This window comes from Ixodes scapularis, unplaced genomic scaffold, assembly GCF_016920785.2.
Source record: "Ixodes scapularis isolate PalLabHiFi unplaced genomic scaffold, ASM1692078v2 PGA_scaffold11__112_contigs__length_91849675, whole genome shotgun sequence".
Classification (NCBI taxonomy): domain Eukaryota; kingdom Metazoa; phylum Arthropoda; class Arachnida; order Ixodida; family Ixodidae; genus Ixodes; species Ixodes scapularis.
Window position 1 is genome coordinate 52,903,310 of NW_024609837.1, and position 20,834 is coordinate 52,924,143.

A 20,834-nucleotide genomic window follows, 5' to 3' on the forward strand; every position below is an offset into this window, starting at 1 on the left:
TGGTGGACAGCAAGGTGGTCTGGAACACCTGAAGTAGAGGGAACCGTAAGGCCAGCATTCCAATGGCGGTGTCGTGCCTCGAATGACGGTTTGGTGGAAGCCAGTCAAGCGGTCCCGCGCCTCTTATCGATGACCATGGTTGCACGCTCAAAAGCGAGTGTACGTCCGTTCCCGGCGAAATGGTCGCCGCGAAGAAGGCTGGCTGGTAGGTGCTCGTCTTGTTCAGCGCTTCGGGCTCCAGACTGTATCCGTCGATGGTAGTCGTCGTTCCTCGTAGTGCCCTCGGCGCCGTTGACAGCATGGTGGACAGCAAGGTGGTCTGGAACACCTGAAGTAGAGGGAACCGTAAGGCCAGCATTCCAATGGCATCATTCCAAGGGACGGATTAGGCGCTAACTTTGAACCAGCTTTATTCGAGAAAGGGCAAACATTAATGAACTAAAGAAAACAGAAAGTACACAAAACCAAACATTTATTTACACTTGAACTGGTCATGTAATACACCAACCAGACCAGGAACATACTTAACTAGAAATTTACGTGATCTTGAACACTCTTAACATGATGTCGTAGTGAATGACGAGTAAGAAAAGCGGGGAATATCCGAAAAGCTAAACGTTTAATAAGAAAAACTTTGGTGTAAAAACAACAACAACAAAAACGTACCATAAAATGAATGGTGTCGCGAGTGTCGATGTCCGCAACAAGATCGAAAACCTAGCACCAAGCCACTCGTATTCTGCAAGCTACGACCTCTTTTATAAAAAAAACTCCGTTTTCAGGAACATTCTAGACAACACACAATCGGTTTGAAAGTGAACTGAAAAGTTAAGAGAAGCACGAAAGGGAAATGAAGAAAAAAAAAGTCAAGTGGTGTTGTTTAAACCACGTATGCCGTGCCGGCTAGACCACACTCACGCGTTATTTTTTGAAGATTTCTACACTGCGCGAAACTGTTGGCGCGAACATGATGTCGGCGATTCAGAATAAAGGCCGGTTTAAACAGCACTGCCTACTTACGATTGCGTTAGCTTACGTCTGGTTACGCCGGGAGTCACGGGGACATGCGTGATTCGTATCAGGCGGGGCTACCAGTTCAAGGAGTAGCCTTAACATACTTGCTACGGAGTGAGACCGAGAGAGACAAGACCGGTTTTTAAGCCTCTTGCGACGGCGTAGGAGTAGGACCTGCTCCGCAACAGCGCATCTGGTCCTACGCGGTCGGAAGAGGCTTAAAAACCGGTCCTGTCTCTCTCGGTCGTACTCGGTTGGAAGTTTGTAAACGAGCCTTTACACTCAATACTTGAAACACAAATTTTGCGTGACTTGTAACTAAGAAAACGTGAGCAAACTCTCCTGCTTGAATGCCCTAAGCCAGAAACTATTTGTAGAAACATCAGAAAAAAAGTAGGCAGCTCGAGTTTGCAACGAAAATATTTGATGAAAAAACAACTAAGCGCGAATGTATGAGCCCCGTGTTACCGAAACTCGTGCGATTAAAACGCACAAGGCTAGAGCGGGACTCAATATTAGCAATAGTCCGGGTTCAGGGTAGTTGTGGAAGTTGGCCCTTCTGTACTGGATGGCTCCTCTGGTGTTTCTGGTGACAGGGTAGTTGTGGAATTTGACCCTTCTGTACTGGATGGCTCCTTTGGTGTTTCTGGTGACAGGGTAGTTGTGGAATTTGACCCTTCTGTACTGGATGGCTCCTTTGGTGTTTCTGGTGACAGGGTAGTTGTGGAATTTGACCCCTCTGTACTGGATGGCTCCTTTGGTGTTTCTGGTGACAGGGTAGTTGTGGAATTTGACCCTTCTGTACTGGATGGCTCCTTTGGTGTTTCTGGTGACAGGGTAGTTGTGGAATTTGACCCTTCTGTACTGGATGGCTCCTTTGGTGTTACTGGTGACAGGGTAGTTGTGGAATTTGACCCTTCTGTACTGGATGGCTCCTTTGGTGTGTCTGGTGACAGGGTAGTTGTGGAATTTGACCCTTCTGTACTGGATGGCTCCTTTGGTGTTTCTGGTGACAGGGTAGTTGTGGAATTTGACCCATCTGTACTGGTTGGCTCCTTTGGTGTTTCTGGTGACAGGGTAGTTGTGGAATTTGACCCTTCTGTACTGGATGGCTCCTTTGGTGTTTCTGGTGACAGGGTAGTTGTGGAATTTGACCCTTCTGTACTGGATGGCTCCTTTGGTGTTTCTGGTGACAGGGTAGTTGTGGAATTTGACCCTTCTGCACTGGATGGCTCCTTTGGTGTTACTGGTGACAGGGTAGTTGTGGAATTCGACCATTCTGTACTGGATGGCTCCTTTGGTGTTTCTGGTGACAGGGTAGTTGTGGAATTTGACCCTTCTGTACTGGATGGCTCCTTTGGTGTTTCTGGTGACAGGGTAGTTGTGGAATTTGACCCTTCTGTACTGGATGGCTCCTTTGGTGTTACTGGTGACAGGGTAGTTGTGGAAGTTGGCCCTTCTGTACTGGATGGCTCCTCTGGTGTTTCTGGTGACAGGGTAGTTGTGGAATTTGACCCTTCTGTACTGGATGGCTCCTTTGGTGTTACTGGTGACAGGGTAGTTGTGGAATTTGACCCTTGTGTACTGGATGGCTCCTTTGGTGTTTCTGGTGACAGGGTAGTTGTGGAATTTGACCCTTCTGTACTGGATGGCTCCTTTGGTGTTTCTGGTGACAGGGTAGTTGTGGAATTTGACCCTTCTGTACTGGATGGCTCTTTTGGTGTTACTGGTGACAGGGTAGTTGTGGAAGTTGGCCCTTCTGTACTGGATGGCTCCTCTGGTGTTTCTGGTGACAGGGTAGTTGTGGAATATGACCCTTCTGTACTGGATGGATCCTTTGGTGTTACTGGTGACAGGGTAGTTGTGGAAGTTGGCCCTTCTGTACTGGATGGCTCCTCTGGTGTTTCTGGTGACAGGGTAGTTGTGGAATTTGGCCCTTCTGTACTGGATGGCTCCTTTGGTGTTTCTGGTGACAGGGTAGTTGTGGAATTTGACCCTTCTGTACTGGATGGCTCCTTTGGTGTTACTGGTGACAGGGTAGTTGTGGAAGTTGGCCCTTCTGTACTGGATGGCTCCTCTGGTGTTTCTGGTGACAGGGTAGTTGTGGAATTTGACCCTTCTGTACTGGATGGCTCCTCTGGTGTTTCTGGTGACAGGGTAGTTGTGGAATTTGACCCTTCTGTACTGGATGGCTCCTTTGGTGTTTCTGGTGACAGGGTAGTTGTGGAATTTGACCCTTCTGTACTGGATGGCTCCTTTGGTGTTTCTGGTGACAGGGTAGTTGTGGAATTTGACCCTTCTGTACTGGATGGCTCCTTTGGTGTTACTGGTGACAGGGTAGTTGTGGAAGTTGGCCCTTCTGTACTGGATGGCTCCTCTGGTGTTTCTGGTGACAGGGTAGTTGTGGAATTTGACCCTTCTGTACTGGATGGCTCCCTTGGTGTTTCTGGTGACAGGGTAGTTGTGGAATTTGACCCTTCTGTACTGGATGGCTCCTTTGGTGTTACTGGTGACAGGGTAGTTGTGGAAGTTGGCCCTTCTGTACTGGATGGCTCCTCTGGTGTTTCTGGTGACAGGGTAGTTGTGGAATTTGGCCCTTCTGTACTGGATGGCTCCTTTGGTGTTTCTGGTGACAGGGTAGTTGTGGAATTTGACCCTTCTGTACTGGATGGCTCCTTTGGTGTTACTGGTGACAGGGTAGTTGTGGAAGTTGGCCCTTCTGTACTGGATGGCTCCTCTGGTGTTTCTGGTGACAGGGTAGTTGTGGAATTTGGCCCTTCTGTACTGGATGGCTCCTCTGGTGTTTCTGGTGACAGGGTAGTTGTGGAATTTGACCCTTCTGTACTGGATGGATCCTTTGGTGTTTCTGGTGACAGGGTAGTTGTGGAATTTGACCCTTCTGTACTGGATGGCTCCTTTGGTGTTACTGGTGACAGGGTAGTTGTGGAATTTGACCCTTCTGTACTGGATGGCTCCTTTGGTGTTTCTGGTGACAGGGTAGTTGTGGAATTTGACCCTTCTGTACTGGATGGCTCCTTTGGTGTTTCTGGTGACAGGGTAGTTGTGGAATTTGACCCTTCTGTACTGGATGGCTCCTTTGGTGTTACTGGTGACAGGGTAGTTGTGGAATTTGACCCTTCTGTACTGGATGGCTCCTTTGGTGTTACTGGTGACAGGGTAGTTGTGGAAGTTGGCCCTTCTGTACTGGATGGCTCCTCTGGTGTTTCTGGTGACAGGGTAGTTGTGGAATTTGGCCCTTCTGTACTGGATGGCTCCTTTGGTGTTTCTGGTGACAGGGGAGTTGTGGAATTTGACCCTTCTGTACTAGATGGCTCCTTTGGTGTTACTGGTGACAGGGTAGTTGTGGAAGTTGGCCCTTCTGTACTGGATGGCTCCTCTGGTGTTTCTGGTGACAGGGTAGTTGTGGAATTTGACCCTTCTGTACTGGATGGCTCCTCTGGTGTTTCTGGTGACAGGGTAGTTGTGGAATTTGACCCTTCTGTACTGGATGGCTCCTTTGGTGTTTCTGGTGACAGGGTAGTTGTGGAATTTGACCCTTCTGTACTGGATGGCTCCTTTGGTGTTTCTGGTGACAGGGTAGTTGTGGAATTTGACCCTTCTGTACTGGATGGCTCCTTTGGTGTTACTGGTGACAGGGTAGTTGTGGAAGTTGGCCCTTCTGTACTGGATGGCTCCTCTGGTGTTTCTGGTGACAGGGTAGTTGTGGAATTTGACCCTTCTGTACTGGATGGCTCCCTTGGTGTTTCTGGTGACAGGGTAGTTGTGGAATTTGACCCTTCTGTACTGGATGGCTCCTTTGGTGTTACTGGTGACAGGGTAGTTGTGGAAGTTGGCCCTTCTGTACTGGATGGCTCCTCTGGTGTTTCTGGTGACAGGGTAGTTGTGGAATTTGGCCCTTCTGTACTGGATGGCTCCTTTGGTGTTTCTGGTGACAGGGTAGTTGTGGAATTTGACCCTTCTGTACTGGATGGCTCCTTTGGTGTTACTGGTGACAGGGTAGTTGTGGAAGTTGGCCCTTCTGTACTGGATGGCTCCTCTGGTGTTTCTGGTGACAGGGTAGTTGTGGAATTTGGCCCTTCTGTACTGGATGGCTCCTCTGGTGTTTCTGGTGACAGGGTAGTTGTGGAATTTGACCCTTCTGTACTGGATGGATCCTTTGGTGTTTCTGGTGACAGGGTAGTTGTGGAATTTGACCCTTCTGTACTGGATGGCTCCTTTGGTGTTACTGGTGACAGGGTAGTTGTGGAATTTGACCCTTCTGTACTGGATGGCTCCTTTGGTGTTTCTGGTGACAGGGTAGTTGTGGAATTTGACCCTTCTGTACTGGATGGCTCCTTTGGTGTTTCTGGTGACAGGGTAGCTGTGGAATTTGACCCTTCTGTACTGGATGGCTCCTTTGGTGTTACTGGTGACAGGGTAGTTGTGGAATTTGACCCTTCTGTACTGGATGGCTCCTTTGGTGTTTCTGGTGACAGGGTAGTTGTGGAATTTGACCCTTCTGTACTGGATGGCTCCTTTGGTGTTTCTGGTGACAGGGTAGTTGTGGAATTTGACCCTTCTGTACTGGATGGCTCCTTTGGTGTTACTGGTGACAGGGTAGTTGTGGAAGTTGGCCGTGCTGTACTGGATGGCTCCTCTGGTGTTTCTGGTGACAGGGCAGTTGTGGAATTTGGCCCATCTGTACTGGATGGCTCTTCTGGTGTTTCTGGTGACAGGGTAGTTGTGGAATTTGACCCTTCTGTACTGGATGGCTCCTTTGGTGTTTCTGGTGACAGCGTAGTTGTGGAATTTGACCCTTCTGTACTGGATGGCTCCTTTGGTGTTACTGGTGACAGGGTAGTTGTGGAAGTTGGCCCTTCTGTACTGGATGGCTCCTCTGGTGTTTCTGGTGACAGGGTAGTTGTGGAATTTGGCCCTTCTGTACTGGATGGCTCCTTTGGTGTTTCTGGTGACAGGGTAGTTGTGGAATTTGACCCTTCTGTACTGGATGGCTCCTTTGGTGTTACTGGTGACAGGGTAGTTGTGGAAGTTGGCCCTTCTGTACTGGATGGCTCCTCTGGTGTTTCTGGTGACAGGGTAGTTGTGGAATTTGACCCTTCTGTACTGGATGGCTCCTCTGGTGTTTCTGGTGACAGGGTAGTTGTGGAATTTGACCCTTCTGTACTGGATGGCTCCTTTGGTGTTTCTGGTGACAGGGTAGTTGTGGAATTTGACCCTTCTGTACTGGATGGCTCCTTTGGTGTTTCTGGTGACAGGGTAGTTGTGGAATTTGACCCTTCTGTACTGGATGGCTCCTTTGGTGTTACTGGTGACAGGGTAGTTGTGGAAGTTGGCCCTTCTGTACTGGATGGCTCCTCTGGTGTTTCTGGTGACAGGGTAGTTGTGGAATTTGACCCTTCTGTACTGGATGGCTCCTTTGGTGTTTCTGGTGACAGGGTAGTTGTGGAATTTACCCTTCTGTACTGGATGGCTCCTTTGGTGTTACTGGTGACAGGGTAGTTGTGGAAGTTGGCCCTTCTGTACTGGATGGCTCCTCTGGTGTTTCTGGTGACAGGGTAGTTGTGGAATTTGGCCCTTCTGTACTGGATGGCTCCTTTGCTGTTTCTGGTGACAGGGTAGTTGTGGAATTTGACCCTTCTGTACTGGATGGCTCCTTTGGTGTTACTGGTGACAGGGTAGTTGTGGAAGTTGGCCCTTCTGTACTGGATGGCTCCTCTGGTGTTTCTGGTGACAGGGTAGTTGTGGAATTTGGCCCTTCTGTACTGGATGGCTCCTCTGGTGTTTCTGGTGACAGGGTAGTTGTGGAATTTGACCCTTCTGTACTGGATGGATCCTTTGGTGTTTCTGGTGACAGGGTAGTTGTGGAATTTGACCCTTCTGTACTGGATGGCTCCTTTGGTGTTACTGGTGACAGTGTAGTTGTGGAATTTGACCCTTCTGTACTGGATGGCTCCTTTGGTGTTTCTGGTGACAGGGTAGTTGTGGAAGTTGGCCCTTCTGTACTGGATGGCTCCTCTGGTGTTTCTGGTGACAGGGTAGTTGTGGAATTTGACCCTTCTGTACTGGATGGCTCCTTTGGTGTTACTGGTGACAGGGTAGTTGTGGAATTTGACCCTTCTGTACTGGATGGCTCCTTTGGTGTTACTGGTGACAGGGTAGTTGTGGAAGTTGGCCCTTCTGTACTGGATGGCTCCTCTGGTGTTTCTGGTGACAGGGTAGTTGTGGAATTTGGCCCTTCTGTACTGGATGGCTCCTTTGGTGTTTCTGGTGACAGGGGAGTTGTGGAATTTGACCCTTCTGTACTAGATGGCTCCTTTGGTGTTACTGGTGACAGGGTAGTTGTGGAAGTTGGCCCTTCTGTACTGGATGGCTCCTCTGGTGTTTCTGGTGACAGGGTAGTTGTGGAATTTGACCCTTCTGTACTGGATGGCTCCTCTGGTGTTTCTGGTGACAGGGTAGTTGTGGAATTTGACCCTTCTGTACTGGATGGCTCCTTTGGTGTTTCTGGTGACAGGGTAGTTGTGGAATTTGACCCTTCTGTACTGGATGGCTCCTTTGGTGTTTCTGGTGACAGGGTAGTTGTGGAATTTGACCCTTCTGTACTGGATGGCTCCTTTGGTGTTACTGGTGACAGGGTAGTTGTGGAAGTTGGCCCTTCTGTACTGGATGGCTCCTCTGGTGTTTCTGGTGACAGGGTAGTTGTGGAATTTGACCCTTCTGTACTGGATGGCTCCCTTGGTGTTTCTGGTGACAGGGTAGTTGTGGAATTTGACCCTTCTGTACTGGATGGCTCCTTTGGTGTTACTGGTGACAGGGTAGTTGTGGAAGTTGGCCCTTCTGTACTGGATGGCTCCTCTGGTGTTTCTGGTGACAGGGTAGTTGTGGAATTTGGCCCTTCTGTACTGGATGGCTCCTTTGGTGTTTCTGGTGACAGGGTAGTTGTGGAATTTGACCCTTCTGTACTGGATGGCTCCTTTGGTGTTACTGGTGACAGGGTAGTTGTGGAAGTTGGCCCTTCTGTACTGGATGGCTCCTCTGGTGTTTCTGGTGACAGGGTAGTTGTGGAATTTGGCCCTTCTGTACTGGATGGCTCCTCTGGTGTTTCTGGTGACAGGGTAGTTGTGGAATTTGACCCTTCTGTACTGGATGGATCCTTTGGTGTTTCTGGTGACAGGGTAGTTGTGGAATTTGACCCTTCTGTACTGGATGGCTCCTTTGGTGTTACTGGTGACAGGGTAGTTGTGGAATTTGACCCTTCTGTACTGGATGGCTCCTTTGGTGTTTCTGGTGACAGGGTAGTTGTGGAATTTGACCCTTCTGTACTGGATGGCTCCTTTGGTGTTTCTGGTGACAGGGTAGCTGTGGAATTTGACCCTTCTGTACTGGATGGCTCCTTTGGTGTTACTGGTGACAGGGTAGTTGTGGAATTTGACCCTTCTGTACTGGATGGCTCCTTTGGTGTTTCTGGTGACAGGGTAGTTGTGGAATTTGACCCTTCTGTACTGGATGGCTCCTTTGGTGTTTCTGGTGACAGGGTAGTTGTGGAATTTGACCCTTCTGTACTGGATGGCTCCTTTGGTGTTACTGGTGACAGGGTAGTTGTGGAAGTTGGCCGTGCTGTACTGGATGGCTCCTCTGGTGTTTCTGGTGACAGGGCAGTTGTGGAATTTGGCCCTTCTGTACTGGATGGCTCTTCTGGTGTTTCTGGTGACAGGGTAGTTGTGGAATTTGACCCTTCTGTACTGGATGGCTCCTTTGGTGTTTCTGGTGACAGCGTAGTTGTGGAATTTGACCCTTCTGTACTGGATGGCTCCTTTGGTGTTACTGGTGACAGGGTAGTTGTGGAAGTTGGCCCTTCTGTACTGGATGGCTCCTCTGGTGTTTCTGGTGACAGGGTAGTTGTGGAATTTGGCCCTTCTGTACTGGATGGCTCCTTTGGTGTTTCTGGTGACAGGGTAGTTGTGGAATTTGACCCTTCTGTACTGGATGGCTCCTTTGGTGTTACTGGTGACAGGGTAGTTGTGGAAGTTGGCCCTTCTGTACTGGATGGCTCCTCTGGTGTTTCTGGTGACAGGGTAGTTGTGGAATTTGACCCTTCTGTACTGGATGGCTCCTCTGGTGTTTCTGGTGACAGGGTAGTTGTGGAATTTGACCCTTCTGTACTGGATGGCTCCTTTGGTGTTTCTGGTGACAGGGTAGTTGTGGAATTTGACCCTTCTGTACTGGATGGCTCCTTTGGTGTTTCTGGTGACAGGGTAGTTGTGGAATTTGACCCTTCTGTACTGGATGGCTCCTTTGGTGTTACTGGTGACAGGGTAGTTGTGGAAGTTGGCCCTTCTGTACTGGATGGCTCCTCTGGTGTTTCTGGTGACAGGGTAGTTGTGGAATTTGACCCTTCTGTACTGGATGGCTCCTTTGGTGTTTCTGGTGACAGGGTAGTTGTGGAATTTACCCTTCTGTACTGGATGGCTCCTTTGGTGTTACTGGTGACAGGGTAGTTGTGGAAGTTGGCCCTTCTGTACTGGATGGCTCCTCTGGTGTTTCTGGTGACAGGGTAGTTGTGGAATTTGGCCCTTCTGTACTGGATGGCTCCTTTGCTGTTTCTGGTGACAGGGTAGTTGTGGAATTTGACCCTTCTGTACTGGATGGCTCCTTTGGTGTTACTGGTGACAGGGTAGTTGTGGAAGTTGGCCCTTCTGTACTGGATGGCTCCTCTGGTGTTTCTGGTGACAGGGTAGTTGTGGAATTTGGCCCTTCTGTACTGGATGGCTCCTCTGGTGTTTCTGGTGACAGGGTAGTTGTGGAATTTGACCCTTCTGTACTGGATGGATCCTTTGGTGTTTCTGGTGACAGGGTAGTTGTGGAATTTGACCCTTCTGTACTGGATGGCTCCTTTGGTGTTACTGGTGACAGTGTAGTTGTGGAATTTGACCCTTCTGTACTGGATGGCTCCTTTGGTGTTTCTGGTGACAGGGTAGTTGTGGAAGTTGGCCCTTCTGTACTGGATGGCTCCTCTGGTGTTTCTGGTGACAGGGTAGTTGTGGAATTTGACCCTTCTGTACTGGATGGCTCCTTTGGTGTTACTGGTGACAGGGTAGTTGTGGAATTTGACCCTTCTGTACTGGATGGCTCCTTTGGTGTTTCTGGTGACAGGGTAGTTGTGGAATTTGACCCTTCTGTACTGGATGGCTCCTTTGGTGTTTCTGGTGACAGGGTAGTTGTGGAATTTGACCCTTCTGTACTGGATGGCTCCTTTGGTGTTACTGGTGACAGGGTAGTTGTGGAAGTTGGCCGTTCTGTACTGGATGGCTCTTCTGGTGTTTCTGGTGACAGGGCAGTTGTGGAATTTGGCCCTTCTGTACTGGATGGCTCTTCTGGTGTTTCTGGTGACAGGGTAGTTGTGGAATTTGACCCTTCTGTACTGGATGGCTCCTTTGGTGTTTCTGGTGACAGGGTAGTTGTGGAATTTGACCCTTCTGTACTGGATGGCTCCTTTGGTGTTTCTGGTGACAGGGTAGTTGTGGAATTTGACCCTTCTGTACTGGATGGCTCCTTTGGTGTTTCTGGTGACAGGGTAGTTGTGGAATTTGACCCTTCTGTACTGGATGGCTCCTTTGGTGGCACTGGTGGCTGTGGTGGATTTGGTTTCGGTAGTTCTGGTTCGGCCGTCGTGGTCACCTCGGGTGGTGGTTGCGGAGGTCCCGGTGGGGACGGTGGTGGTGGAGGTCCAGGGGGCAGCGGCGTTCCCGGAGTTCCTGGCGCTTCGGGTGCTGAAATAGTTAAATGTAAAAAAACACGCGATGAGCGTGTTGTGAAGAAGTGACCTTTTTGACATTGATGAAACAGCGGCGTAAAAGACACCTTACAATATTGTCGGATGTGAAGAGCGCAAACTGAAATTTTACTAGAACGAATGGGTGTGTTCAAGAAGGAAGAGTGTTAGTTGTGCTTACTATTAAGTTAGTTAGTAATTCAAAATGAACTATGATCAATAACAGCGCAGTTTCGTAGGGTGTGGGATATTATACGTTCACGGCTGTTGCTTTGTGAATCGTCCTTCGGTGTTCCTGTCGGTTAATCCCGCATTCTTAATGACTACGGTTAATCCCGCATTCTTAATGACTACGGAGGAGTAAGTAGGTGCTTAGGATTTGACACCTCCCGCGTTCCTCTCAAGGAACTCTGGAGCGCTTGCTTCCCGCAGAACACGTGGGCCGGCCAATCGCTGCGATCTGTGATTGAAGCTCGCGGCGAATCACAAGATCGGAAATATGTTTAGAGCTACGAGACCAGTTTGCGCAGTGACGCTGAGTGTGTCGTTTCACCATGCTCAAGTTCACAGCGTGAACTGTTTCTTTCTAGCGGTCTAGATATATTTTCAACCTCATGATTCGCGGCGCCTTTTCAATAGATTACAGGCTCTCCTAAGCGTTTTGCAGGAATTTAGATGCCTCAGATTTCTTCGAGTGTACAACGCATAATTTTAAAATTTTGAAACGGTCTTTTTGATCACGAAATATTTTGTTTTTTTATCCAAAAGGCTGTTCATGCAAGTCATAGAAACATTGCAATTTTTTATTTAAATCAATATCTTTGTCTCGTGTTCGTGCTATCTCTAATCGCGCTATTTCATGCTTGATAATATGGAAGTGCAGAGAATAATCTGTCTCTGGGCGAAATACCTTATCTAATCAGTTGAAGTTAAAGATACTGATGCCCAATTCGTACGTAGTGATGGAGATAAGAACAAAAATCCTTCGTGCCTATGCTTTACGTTCACAGTTAACATGACCCTACTTTTTATCTTCTGTTCTTGATTTTATATCATGAACCGCGTTCGTAGCGAAACGATTTAAAGCAGGAGAGACGACATGGTATAAAGTATTCTTTAGACGGATTTTTGAAAGTTAACATTTATAGATATATAAGAATATTCCTGGTTACTTTGCTTACTAATGCGCTTGATTAGTACCACAAGTATGATGTTCTCAGTAGAAGATCGCTTACGCAAGCGCTTCTTCACTCAGGTGCATTCTATCGTGTAACGAGCATAGGCCAGATTTGAAAGTAATTTCAGATTCGGTACTGAGAGTTGGGATGCTTCCTTACAAATAAAGATATTCTATTCTATTCTATCTTGTTCGATTTTACAGCCTAACCTTCACCACGTCACGTCTTGTTCGAAGTTCAGCTTTGGGCTTGTCGGTACCGTTCCAGAGGTTCATTATAGCTGTCGCGCCAATTTGTCTCAACGAAGTCGCATGCCACGTTTTCGCGAAAGCGTGCGTAGTTGCGGAATCAGTACTAAACGAGTAAAAGAAAAAAAAAACGAATTAATGTTTTTTTGCGATAAACTTAACTTTAATAAACATACAATGAAAATGTTACCTCCCATTGAGAGCAAATTTGAGCGGTTTCTGGGATGCATTTTGTACAAATGAACATGTGTACGAAACATTTTTTTATATTACTATTTTGGAATGCTTCGGTTGGAAACATTTCTTCCGCGTTGTATAAATATTGGTAAAAAAGGATTTTGATTTTCTTAATTGGGAGAACTTCGTGTTCTTACGTTGAACTGAATGATAGCGAACGTTTTACTCCTTCCTCGCCTCCCTTCTTTTATCGATGTCCCGGTTTATACCGTCAGGATTGTGGTCTTGCTATGCTGAGCCTCCTGTGGTCTTAACATCTGCGCGTCTTTTATGTGACCTCCCATATCTGTTTTGGTCGCATATTTTGTGCCGAAGACTACTGAGAATGACGAATTGTATCTTTGAGTGCGTCTCCGAATTTTCGGAAAATATTTTTTGACAAATCAATTGATTCATATACTTTTTTCTTAAAGGATGGAGTAACAACATACTCTCTAACATACAAAATATTTCAATTTATATAAAAAAATATGCACACAATATAGAGACCCTGTATCGATATTTGAGCCTGTGCCTCTGTAACGTTTTCTAACTTAATGGGTGTTCAAGCTACTCCGGGAACAAGGGGAGAATGTGCAAAACATTAGTGCATCATATTTTAATCGAGAAAAAGCCAAAAACACGTCGGTCTACGGGGGCGCTAAGCGGCGTTGAAACCGTGCAGCAAATGACAAAAAAAAAAAGTTGCGGTATGTCGGAGTTTTTAAGATGCATGTCTAAAATGCAAATAAAATGATAATTATGCGAATCATTCCTACTCTATATAAAAGTAGCTATTTTTAACGTATGTGGGTTAAAAAAAACACAACTTTTCAAAAGTATACAAAAAACAAACAAATCAAATTTGACATTAGTGTTTGGACAGCGAAAGGTCGGTCTAACTTTGAGCTATGGCGATACTGTTGGACGCTGTGGATGCAAAATTAATCAGTGAAGTACCACTGCTTGTTTGGGGTCTTTAACGTGCCTCAAACAGTAGTGATAGACGACCGCACGCGGGTACGATGCTCATTCAGATCGAAAGCAACTATCGACGGAACTCAAGAATGAAATCAGTGTGCTTTCCTTTGCAGACTTGCACATTCAAATACAAAAATAACACCCAGCTTCGCACTTCCTTTGAAACTTCATGGCAGGACCCTATTTAATCTAAAATGCGCATTCAGTCATACAACAAGCGTAACTATTTTGTTGGCCTATTTTATATGCATGCCTGTTAATTTTTACGAATGTTTCTTGTACTTTGTAGAACAAGAAGGGTAAACTCACTAGGTTTAGGTGGGACGTCAGGAGGCATCTCCTGTTCGAAAGATCCGTTGCACTGGCTGTGTGAAAAACGAAATATTTATATTATACACAATTTCAACGATCAGCGAAATAGACAACGCGCACCATAAGTCACACTGCAGCGCAGTACCAGGCGCCTTTAAACGCCCTAGCTATGCATACGTACAAAACTCGAAAACAGAAAAAAAAAGAAACACACCGTGAAATTCGTACAAAGTTATAACTTTACGTTTCTTTACGGCCTGGCAATTATACGCTTAACTATCAGAAGCCTAACTAGCAGCAACCAAATAAAACACTGGCTGTAGATTTTTGCCGTCCTCGGAAGCATTGCTAAGGGACTGCAGGGAGTAGTTTCGTGCCTCTAATATTTTTGTGGCATCCACTTTCCGGCCGGCAAATCAATGAATGACGATGCTAGTGTTGTACTATTGATTTTGTCAATGGTGACTGTTTCAAAATGATAACGCTACAGGCACACCTGTCCCATCAGAGAAGAGCCAAAGTACAGCTTGCAACCACAGGAGGCAATAATTAAAGAGAAAAACCTCCCTCTAAGACGTTGTCTGGCAGCGGCCCCGTGGTACCCTGCGTAATCGGCTAGCGAATCCCTTCGTACTGTTAATAATACTTCATGAATTAGTACATTGCAGGTGACGCATATTACTTATGATTCCACTAAAAATGAAAGACCTTTACAGCTCCCCTTAATGCCGAATCAGAACGCAGCTCTTGAGAAAAAGACGGGAGCGTACGTAAAGGAGGGTTAGGATATGCCCCTCCTCCTCCTTCGTTCCCTCCCCTCCTCCTCTATCTCCCCCTTCTCTTGCCTTATACCTACTCCATTTTCCTCCTTCCTCCTCCTCTCATTCTCCTGCCCTCCTCCTCCCCTCCTCATCCATCGTCACGTCACTCGTGACCCTTGTGACGTCACTTGTGACCCTAGCGTCCCTCGTGTCGTCACTCGTGGAGGCCTCATGAAGGTCGTAGCCTTCGTCGTGACCTTCACGAGTGACCTTCGTGACGTCAAACGTGACGTCCCATGTGACGTCATTGTGGTAAACGTCCCATAATGCGCCGCGCGGTTACGCCGACTGTTCGTTTTAGAGCTGCGCTCTAAGACGAATTGTGAAATAGGTTTGTATTGACAGTTTTATAATAAAAGTTGACATACATCCCATTTAAACATATTATAAAAAAAACCAAAAAAAAAAAACCTGACAGAATTATACTTATGATATCGGAAGAACAATATTTTGGTGCGAATATTTCTGAAGTAAAATTGTTTATTTTTTTAAATTTATATTAAAGGCATTGCAATTATTACGTTGAGAGGTGCACCTGTGGAGGTGCAAATGTAGAGTCTTAATTTTGGTAAATGGGAGAGCCTCTTTTGCCCCCGAAATCGTGCTGTGTAATGACATCTGCCTCGCAAGTAAAATACAGCTATTTATAATGCGTTGTCATCAGTCGTTTGACTGATGACACGTAAAATACAGCTATTTATAATACGTCGTCATCAGTCGTATGACCTAGCGTTTTACTTTCAATTTGTATCACGTTAAGTCAGAACGCAGCCTACGCTACAAGTGCATTCAGCTAATCATTTAGCAACTAAAGCACAACATACCAGCAATCGCCATCTTTATTATGGCTAAACCATAATCAAGACTTAATCAACATGCTTGACTGCATTTTTATCTATTCTAGATTTGATTACGCTCTAACTAATCGTGAAGGTGAGTCTACCCCAAGAGAAAGTCACTTCATGCCTATACGGGTAGAAATTGAGGGAGAGAAGGAAACAAGATCGTGCGGGGACATCGGAACACCGAGCTCTGGTTGGAGTGACTAGTGGGTAGACGCAACGCTTGTTGCCTTTGTCACCACTGAATCTTCGAACGCGTTCAAATGCCGAACCTTGGTGCCCGACGTTTGGCGTTTGCGTTCGAACGCGTCTGAGCAGAGAGTAAAGACAAAGGCTTTGCCCACTAATAATTCCCTAATCTGCACACTAATCACTCCACTATTCTTCCCACTAATCATTCCAACCAGTGCTCGGTGTTCCGACGTCGCCTCACTCTCTCAACTTCTCCTCCCCCTCAATTTTTGTGTGTATATATCGATGAACTAAGGACCTTCAGCGCGCACACTAACTCTTCAAACCCACATTCGATGGCCCGTAAAATAGGTTGCTCAAAGTATCACGCTGCGATTTACTAGAGACGTCCGGCTAAGTGACGGAAGCTTGCAGTCAAAAATATGTGCCGAAGAATTCCTAATTAAAAGAATAAAAAAGAAAAACCCGTGCCGGGCAATTTGCGGCAGCATTCGCAGACGACGTCATAACCGTGCTCCCCTAGTTGTATGTTCTGCCGACAGATGATGCAGAGGGAGACACGAGAGTATGCGACGCCTCGATCGATCATCTCCGTACCAAAAATGGGGAGCCACGAGAAATTTAAATGCGTGTTTTCCTATCAAGTTTATTTTTATGTTCATGAGTTAATTATCGCATTTTCAGTATCGTACATTAGAGGGACCCGCACCAGCATAATCAAAAACAGGGGGATAAAGACGGGAGAAGAATGCGGCAAATCCTGTTTTGTTGTTTGTTTGTTTGTTGTTTGCGAGTTTTATGGCGCAAGAGCTACGATGGCCATACTGCGCCAAACTAGGTAAACTAAAATTGACTAGAAACAATGTACTAAGAAAGTATTTCGGCTATAGTTTGTGTAAAATCGCTATATTTTCTAGAAAAGCTAAAAGACGGTCGATTGATATTAGAGGCTGTTCTCCTAGGAACAGAGTAGGATGGAAAGGAGTACAATACTTGAAAAGCTCAGGAAAAAAGAACTTGTGTTGTTGTAGAAGACCAGGGCAAAGAAAAACATGTAGAACAGACAAGGTGTCTCCACAGTGGTCGCACACTGGTGGTTCGTCACCAACAAGTAGGTAACGATGGGTTAGGAAGGTGTGGCCGATCCTTAGCCGGCACAGAAGAACCTCACGGAAACGGCTCCGGTTATAGGAGCTTTCCCAGGTACCGATGTTTGGCTTGATGATATGAAGTTTGTTGTTATCGGCCAAATCCCACTCGGACTGCCACAGTTTTAAAAGTGAAAGCCGTATGGGCCTTGTTAGGTCTTGGTATGGTATGCGTGCGCGTGATGGTAAGAGGTTACGCGACGAGGCGGCCAGCCTATCTGCAGCCTCGTTGCCTGTAATGCCCACATGGCTCGGAATCCAACAAAACCTAATATCCTTCCCATCTCCAAGGCCCAGTTGAACTTTAGCCCGTACAAGTTGAGTCAGCTTGTTCTTGGTTGAATTAAGTGAGCACGCTGCAGTAACAACGCTCCGAGAGTCCACAAAAAGAACTGCTTTCATTACTTTGCTCCGGATAATATAGTCAAGTGCTGACAGCACGCCATATAGCTCGGAAGTAAAAACGCTAGCAACATTATTTAGCCGTGTCACATGTGTAAACGAATTAGAGTGAACAGCAGAGCCTACATACGTTGAGGACTTGGTTCCGTCAGTGTAAAATTGATGATAATCCTTGTACTTTTCTTGCAGTGCAAGAAATTCCTGTTGTAAAATGAGTGAAGAGGTATTATGTTTATTAAATTTTGTGAAGTACCGATCACAAGTTATAGGTTTGATATCCCAAGGGGCAATATGACATGCACTTTCTATAAGGTAGACATTTTCACGAGGCAGGCCGAGAGAGAGACGAAGGTCCTCAAAACGAAGACTCAGGGGTCGAACAACAGTTGGCTTGTGGTCAAAGGTACGCCAAAATCTCGACTCTCGAATATAAGTGTGAGCTGGATGACTAGAATCCGATAAAACTTTGTAAACATAGACTAGACTAAGGAGCTGCCGCCTTTTCTCGAGTGACATTTCATTAGAGTCAACATACAAGCTTGGGATAGGGGATGTTCGAAAAGCGCCACTTGCTATACGCAACCCAAGATGGTGCACGGGATCAAGCATTTTCAATGCAGATGGCCGAGCAGATGCATACACAATAGCGCCATAATCAAGACGTGATCGTACGAGAGAGGAATAGAGACGAAGCAGACACCTTTTATCGGAGCCCCAATACTTGTGAGAAAGAACTTTTAGGATATTCATAGTCTGCATACATTTTTGCTTCAGCCACTTGAGGTGAGGTACAAAGCTAAGTTTACGGTCGAAAATGACTCCTAAGAACTTATGCTCTGGTCTTACTGCAATGCTATTTCCATTTAAATTGAGAATCGGATCTAACCGAAGCCCACGCCGCAGAGAAAAGGGGACACAGATTGTTTTTTCTGAAGAGAACTTAAAACCATTTTCATTTGCCCATTTAGTCATTTTATTTATGGTTAGCTGCAGCTGCCTTTCACAGCTAGACATATTACAAGATGCAACAGAAATCTGAATATCATCCACATACAGGGAGTGCGACACGGAAGAAGGTATGACCTGACAGAGAGAATTAATTTTTACGGCGAAGAGAGTGACACTCAGGACTCCGCCCTGAGGAACACCGTTTTCTTGAACATACGAATCAGATAATGTAGTGCCTAGCCGGACACGGAAAGTGCGTTCACACAGGAAGTTTTTTATGCAATGAAGCAATCGGCCACGTACTCCATACATAAATAGGTCACGCAGGATGCCATGTTTCCAAGTTGTATCATAAGCCTTTTCCAAGTCAAAAAAGACAGAAACACAATGCTGCTTATTTACGAATGCCTCACGTACAACTGCCTCCAGCCGAGCTAAATGGTCGGTCGTGGAACGTCCAGGTCGACAGCCGCACTGATTTATGTCCAAAATGTTGTGTTGTTCGAGGAAATAAACAAGCCGTTTATTAACTAACCTTTCAAAAGTTTTTCCCAAGCAACTCGTCAGTGCTATTGGCCTGTAGCTGGCAGGAAAGGAAGGGTCTTTTCCGGGCTTCAGCAGTGGAATAACCTCTGCCCGCTTCCATTCGGAAGGGAAATGTGAGTCTTTCCACAGACCATTGAAGTAAACGAGAAGGGCAGCGAGTGATTCCTTCGACAAGTGTCGGATCATCTCATAATGTATTCGGTCAGGACCAGGAGACGAGTTTTTCCGGACATTAAGTGCCATTTGGAGCTCGACCATCGTAAACGGTTGATTGTAGGGTGCAGAAGCTCCTCCTGCCAAGCTGACTTTCATTTTTTCTGCATCTGTCTTAAACTTCAAAAACGCTGAAGAGTAATGGGAGGAGTTGGAAATGGCTGCAAAATGTTCGCCCAACAGATTAGCCTGGTCATGCAACGAATCCACTGAAGGAAAAAGAGGAACTGTAAAGCAACGGTATCTGCCTTCGACCTTGTGAAGTCGTTCGCACACTTCCTTTGCTGGGACGTAGCTGCTGATAGAGGTCAGATAACCTTTCCAAGACTTCCTCTTTGCCTGCTTCCTGGTTGAACGAGCTTGAGCTCTATTTCTGTGAAACTCTAACAAATTCACAGATGTTGGATATCTCCGAAATATACTCCAAGCCTTATCTTGTTTTTTCTTAGTGGCGGAACATTCTTTACTCCACCATGGCTTACATTTTTTTGCAATGTTACATGAAGTCTGAGGGATGGAGCGAAAGGCAGCATTTATGATCTGATCTGTAATGTATGTGGTGGCTTCATCATGTGTTAATGGCAAGAACATGCAAGGTTTGAGTTCCGAGTTTAGGCTAAAAAGACCCCAGTCTGCCTTTTCCAGTTTCCAACGTGGATTGCGTTTCATGAGGCTTGGAATAGATACCTGACTTTCCAAAACGACTGGAAAGTGGTCGCTCCCAAAGGGGTTATTTAAAACTTTCCAAGTAAACATAGAAAACAGTGAGGGGGATGAAATTGAAAGGTCAATAGATGTAAATGAGTTGTGAGCAACGCTAAAAAAGGTTGGATCTTTCGTATTCATAAGGCACAGCCCAGAAGATAATAAAAGACGCTCAATTACCCCACCACGCGAGTCCTGACGGGCGCTACCCCACAGGGGGTGGTGAGCATTAAAATCTCCTAACAGTAAAAATGGATGAGGAAGCTGTGTAACCAGCCGTTGAAGATCATGAAGATGCAGTGAAGTGTTAGGTGGAATATAAATAGAAACGACAGTAATAAGGCGGTCCAAAAGAAGTCGTACAGCCACAGCCTCAAGAGGCGTAGCCAGAGGAACCTGAGAGCAGGCGACTCCATTCTGGACAACCACAGCTACTTCATCAGATGAATTAGATGCAAGGCGATCTTTTCTAAAAACTTGATGGCGGCGCAATATTGACTTATGATGATCATTGAGGTGTGTCTCTTGTAAAGAGAGAGCAATAGGACGTAAATTGTCCATAAAAAAATTAACATCGTCAATATTACGTAAAAGACCGCGGCAGTTCCACTGCATAAAATGAAATTTAGTCATGCCTCTAAAACAAAATAATAATAAAAAAAAAATTAAATTAAAACGCTAAAACGTTGTTGACCTTGTAATACTAGAAGGGAATACATAAAAACTTACAAATCTGCCGCTCATGGCAACAATAGACCAACATCATTACTTTGGTGGGATGACAGGTTTTTTGTTTTTCTGTTTACTCTTAGGAGTCTGCCAGTCCATGTCGTCTTGGTCAGACGCATGAATAGAGACTTCCGTGCCCTCATCCATTGCCTCTACTTCTTCAGGCGAGGCCTTTGCTGCTGGTTTGGGCAGGCTCGGAGGATGGGGCGCCATGCCCCGTCCACGACCAGCCCCAGTCAAATGGGCGGTGGAGGTGCTGGACGGGGAGTCGCCCAAGTGCACCCGTTCCTGCCCCTTAGGTGCTGCAGGAGCGGCACGAGAGCCATGCCGCTCCCTCGATGATGCTCTCTCCAGGGAGTGTGGGCGAGAGTGTCGACCATTCTCCCTGGAAGGAGATCGCAGAGGAGGGACGGTTGCCGCAGCCGCCGGCCCATCCTGAGCTTGGGAAGCAGCCTGCGTACCCTCTACGTGAGAGGGCTGAGGCTGTTTCCCCGCAGGAGCGCGAGTGTTTGCGCTCTGCCTGGAAGGGCCAGCAGACCCACCAGC

The 20,834-nt window shown here is 46.5% G+C and overlaps 1 protein-coding gene across 1 annotated transcript in view; it reads right to left on the reverse strand.

Annotated features, from left to right (window-relative positions):
* Positions 1–1,529: 1,529 nt before the first annotated feature.
* The window catches only part of LOC115333086, a 54,051-nt gene continuing 34,746 nt past the window's right edge, over positions 1,530–20,834 (reverse strand). The window contains exons 8-10 of the mRNA XM_042289104.1: positions 13,740–13,795; positions 10,638–10,805; positions 1,530–1,600 (exon numbers count right to left, since the gene is read on the reverse strand). Of these exons, the coding sequence (XP_042145038.1) occupies positions 1,530–1,600; positions 10,638–10,805; positions 13,740–13,795 (295 nt within the window). The remainder of the gene's footprint in view (positions 1,601–10,637; positions 10,806–13,739; positions 13,796–20,834) is intronic.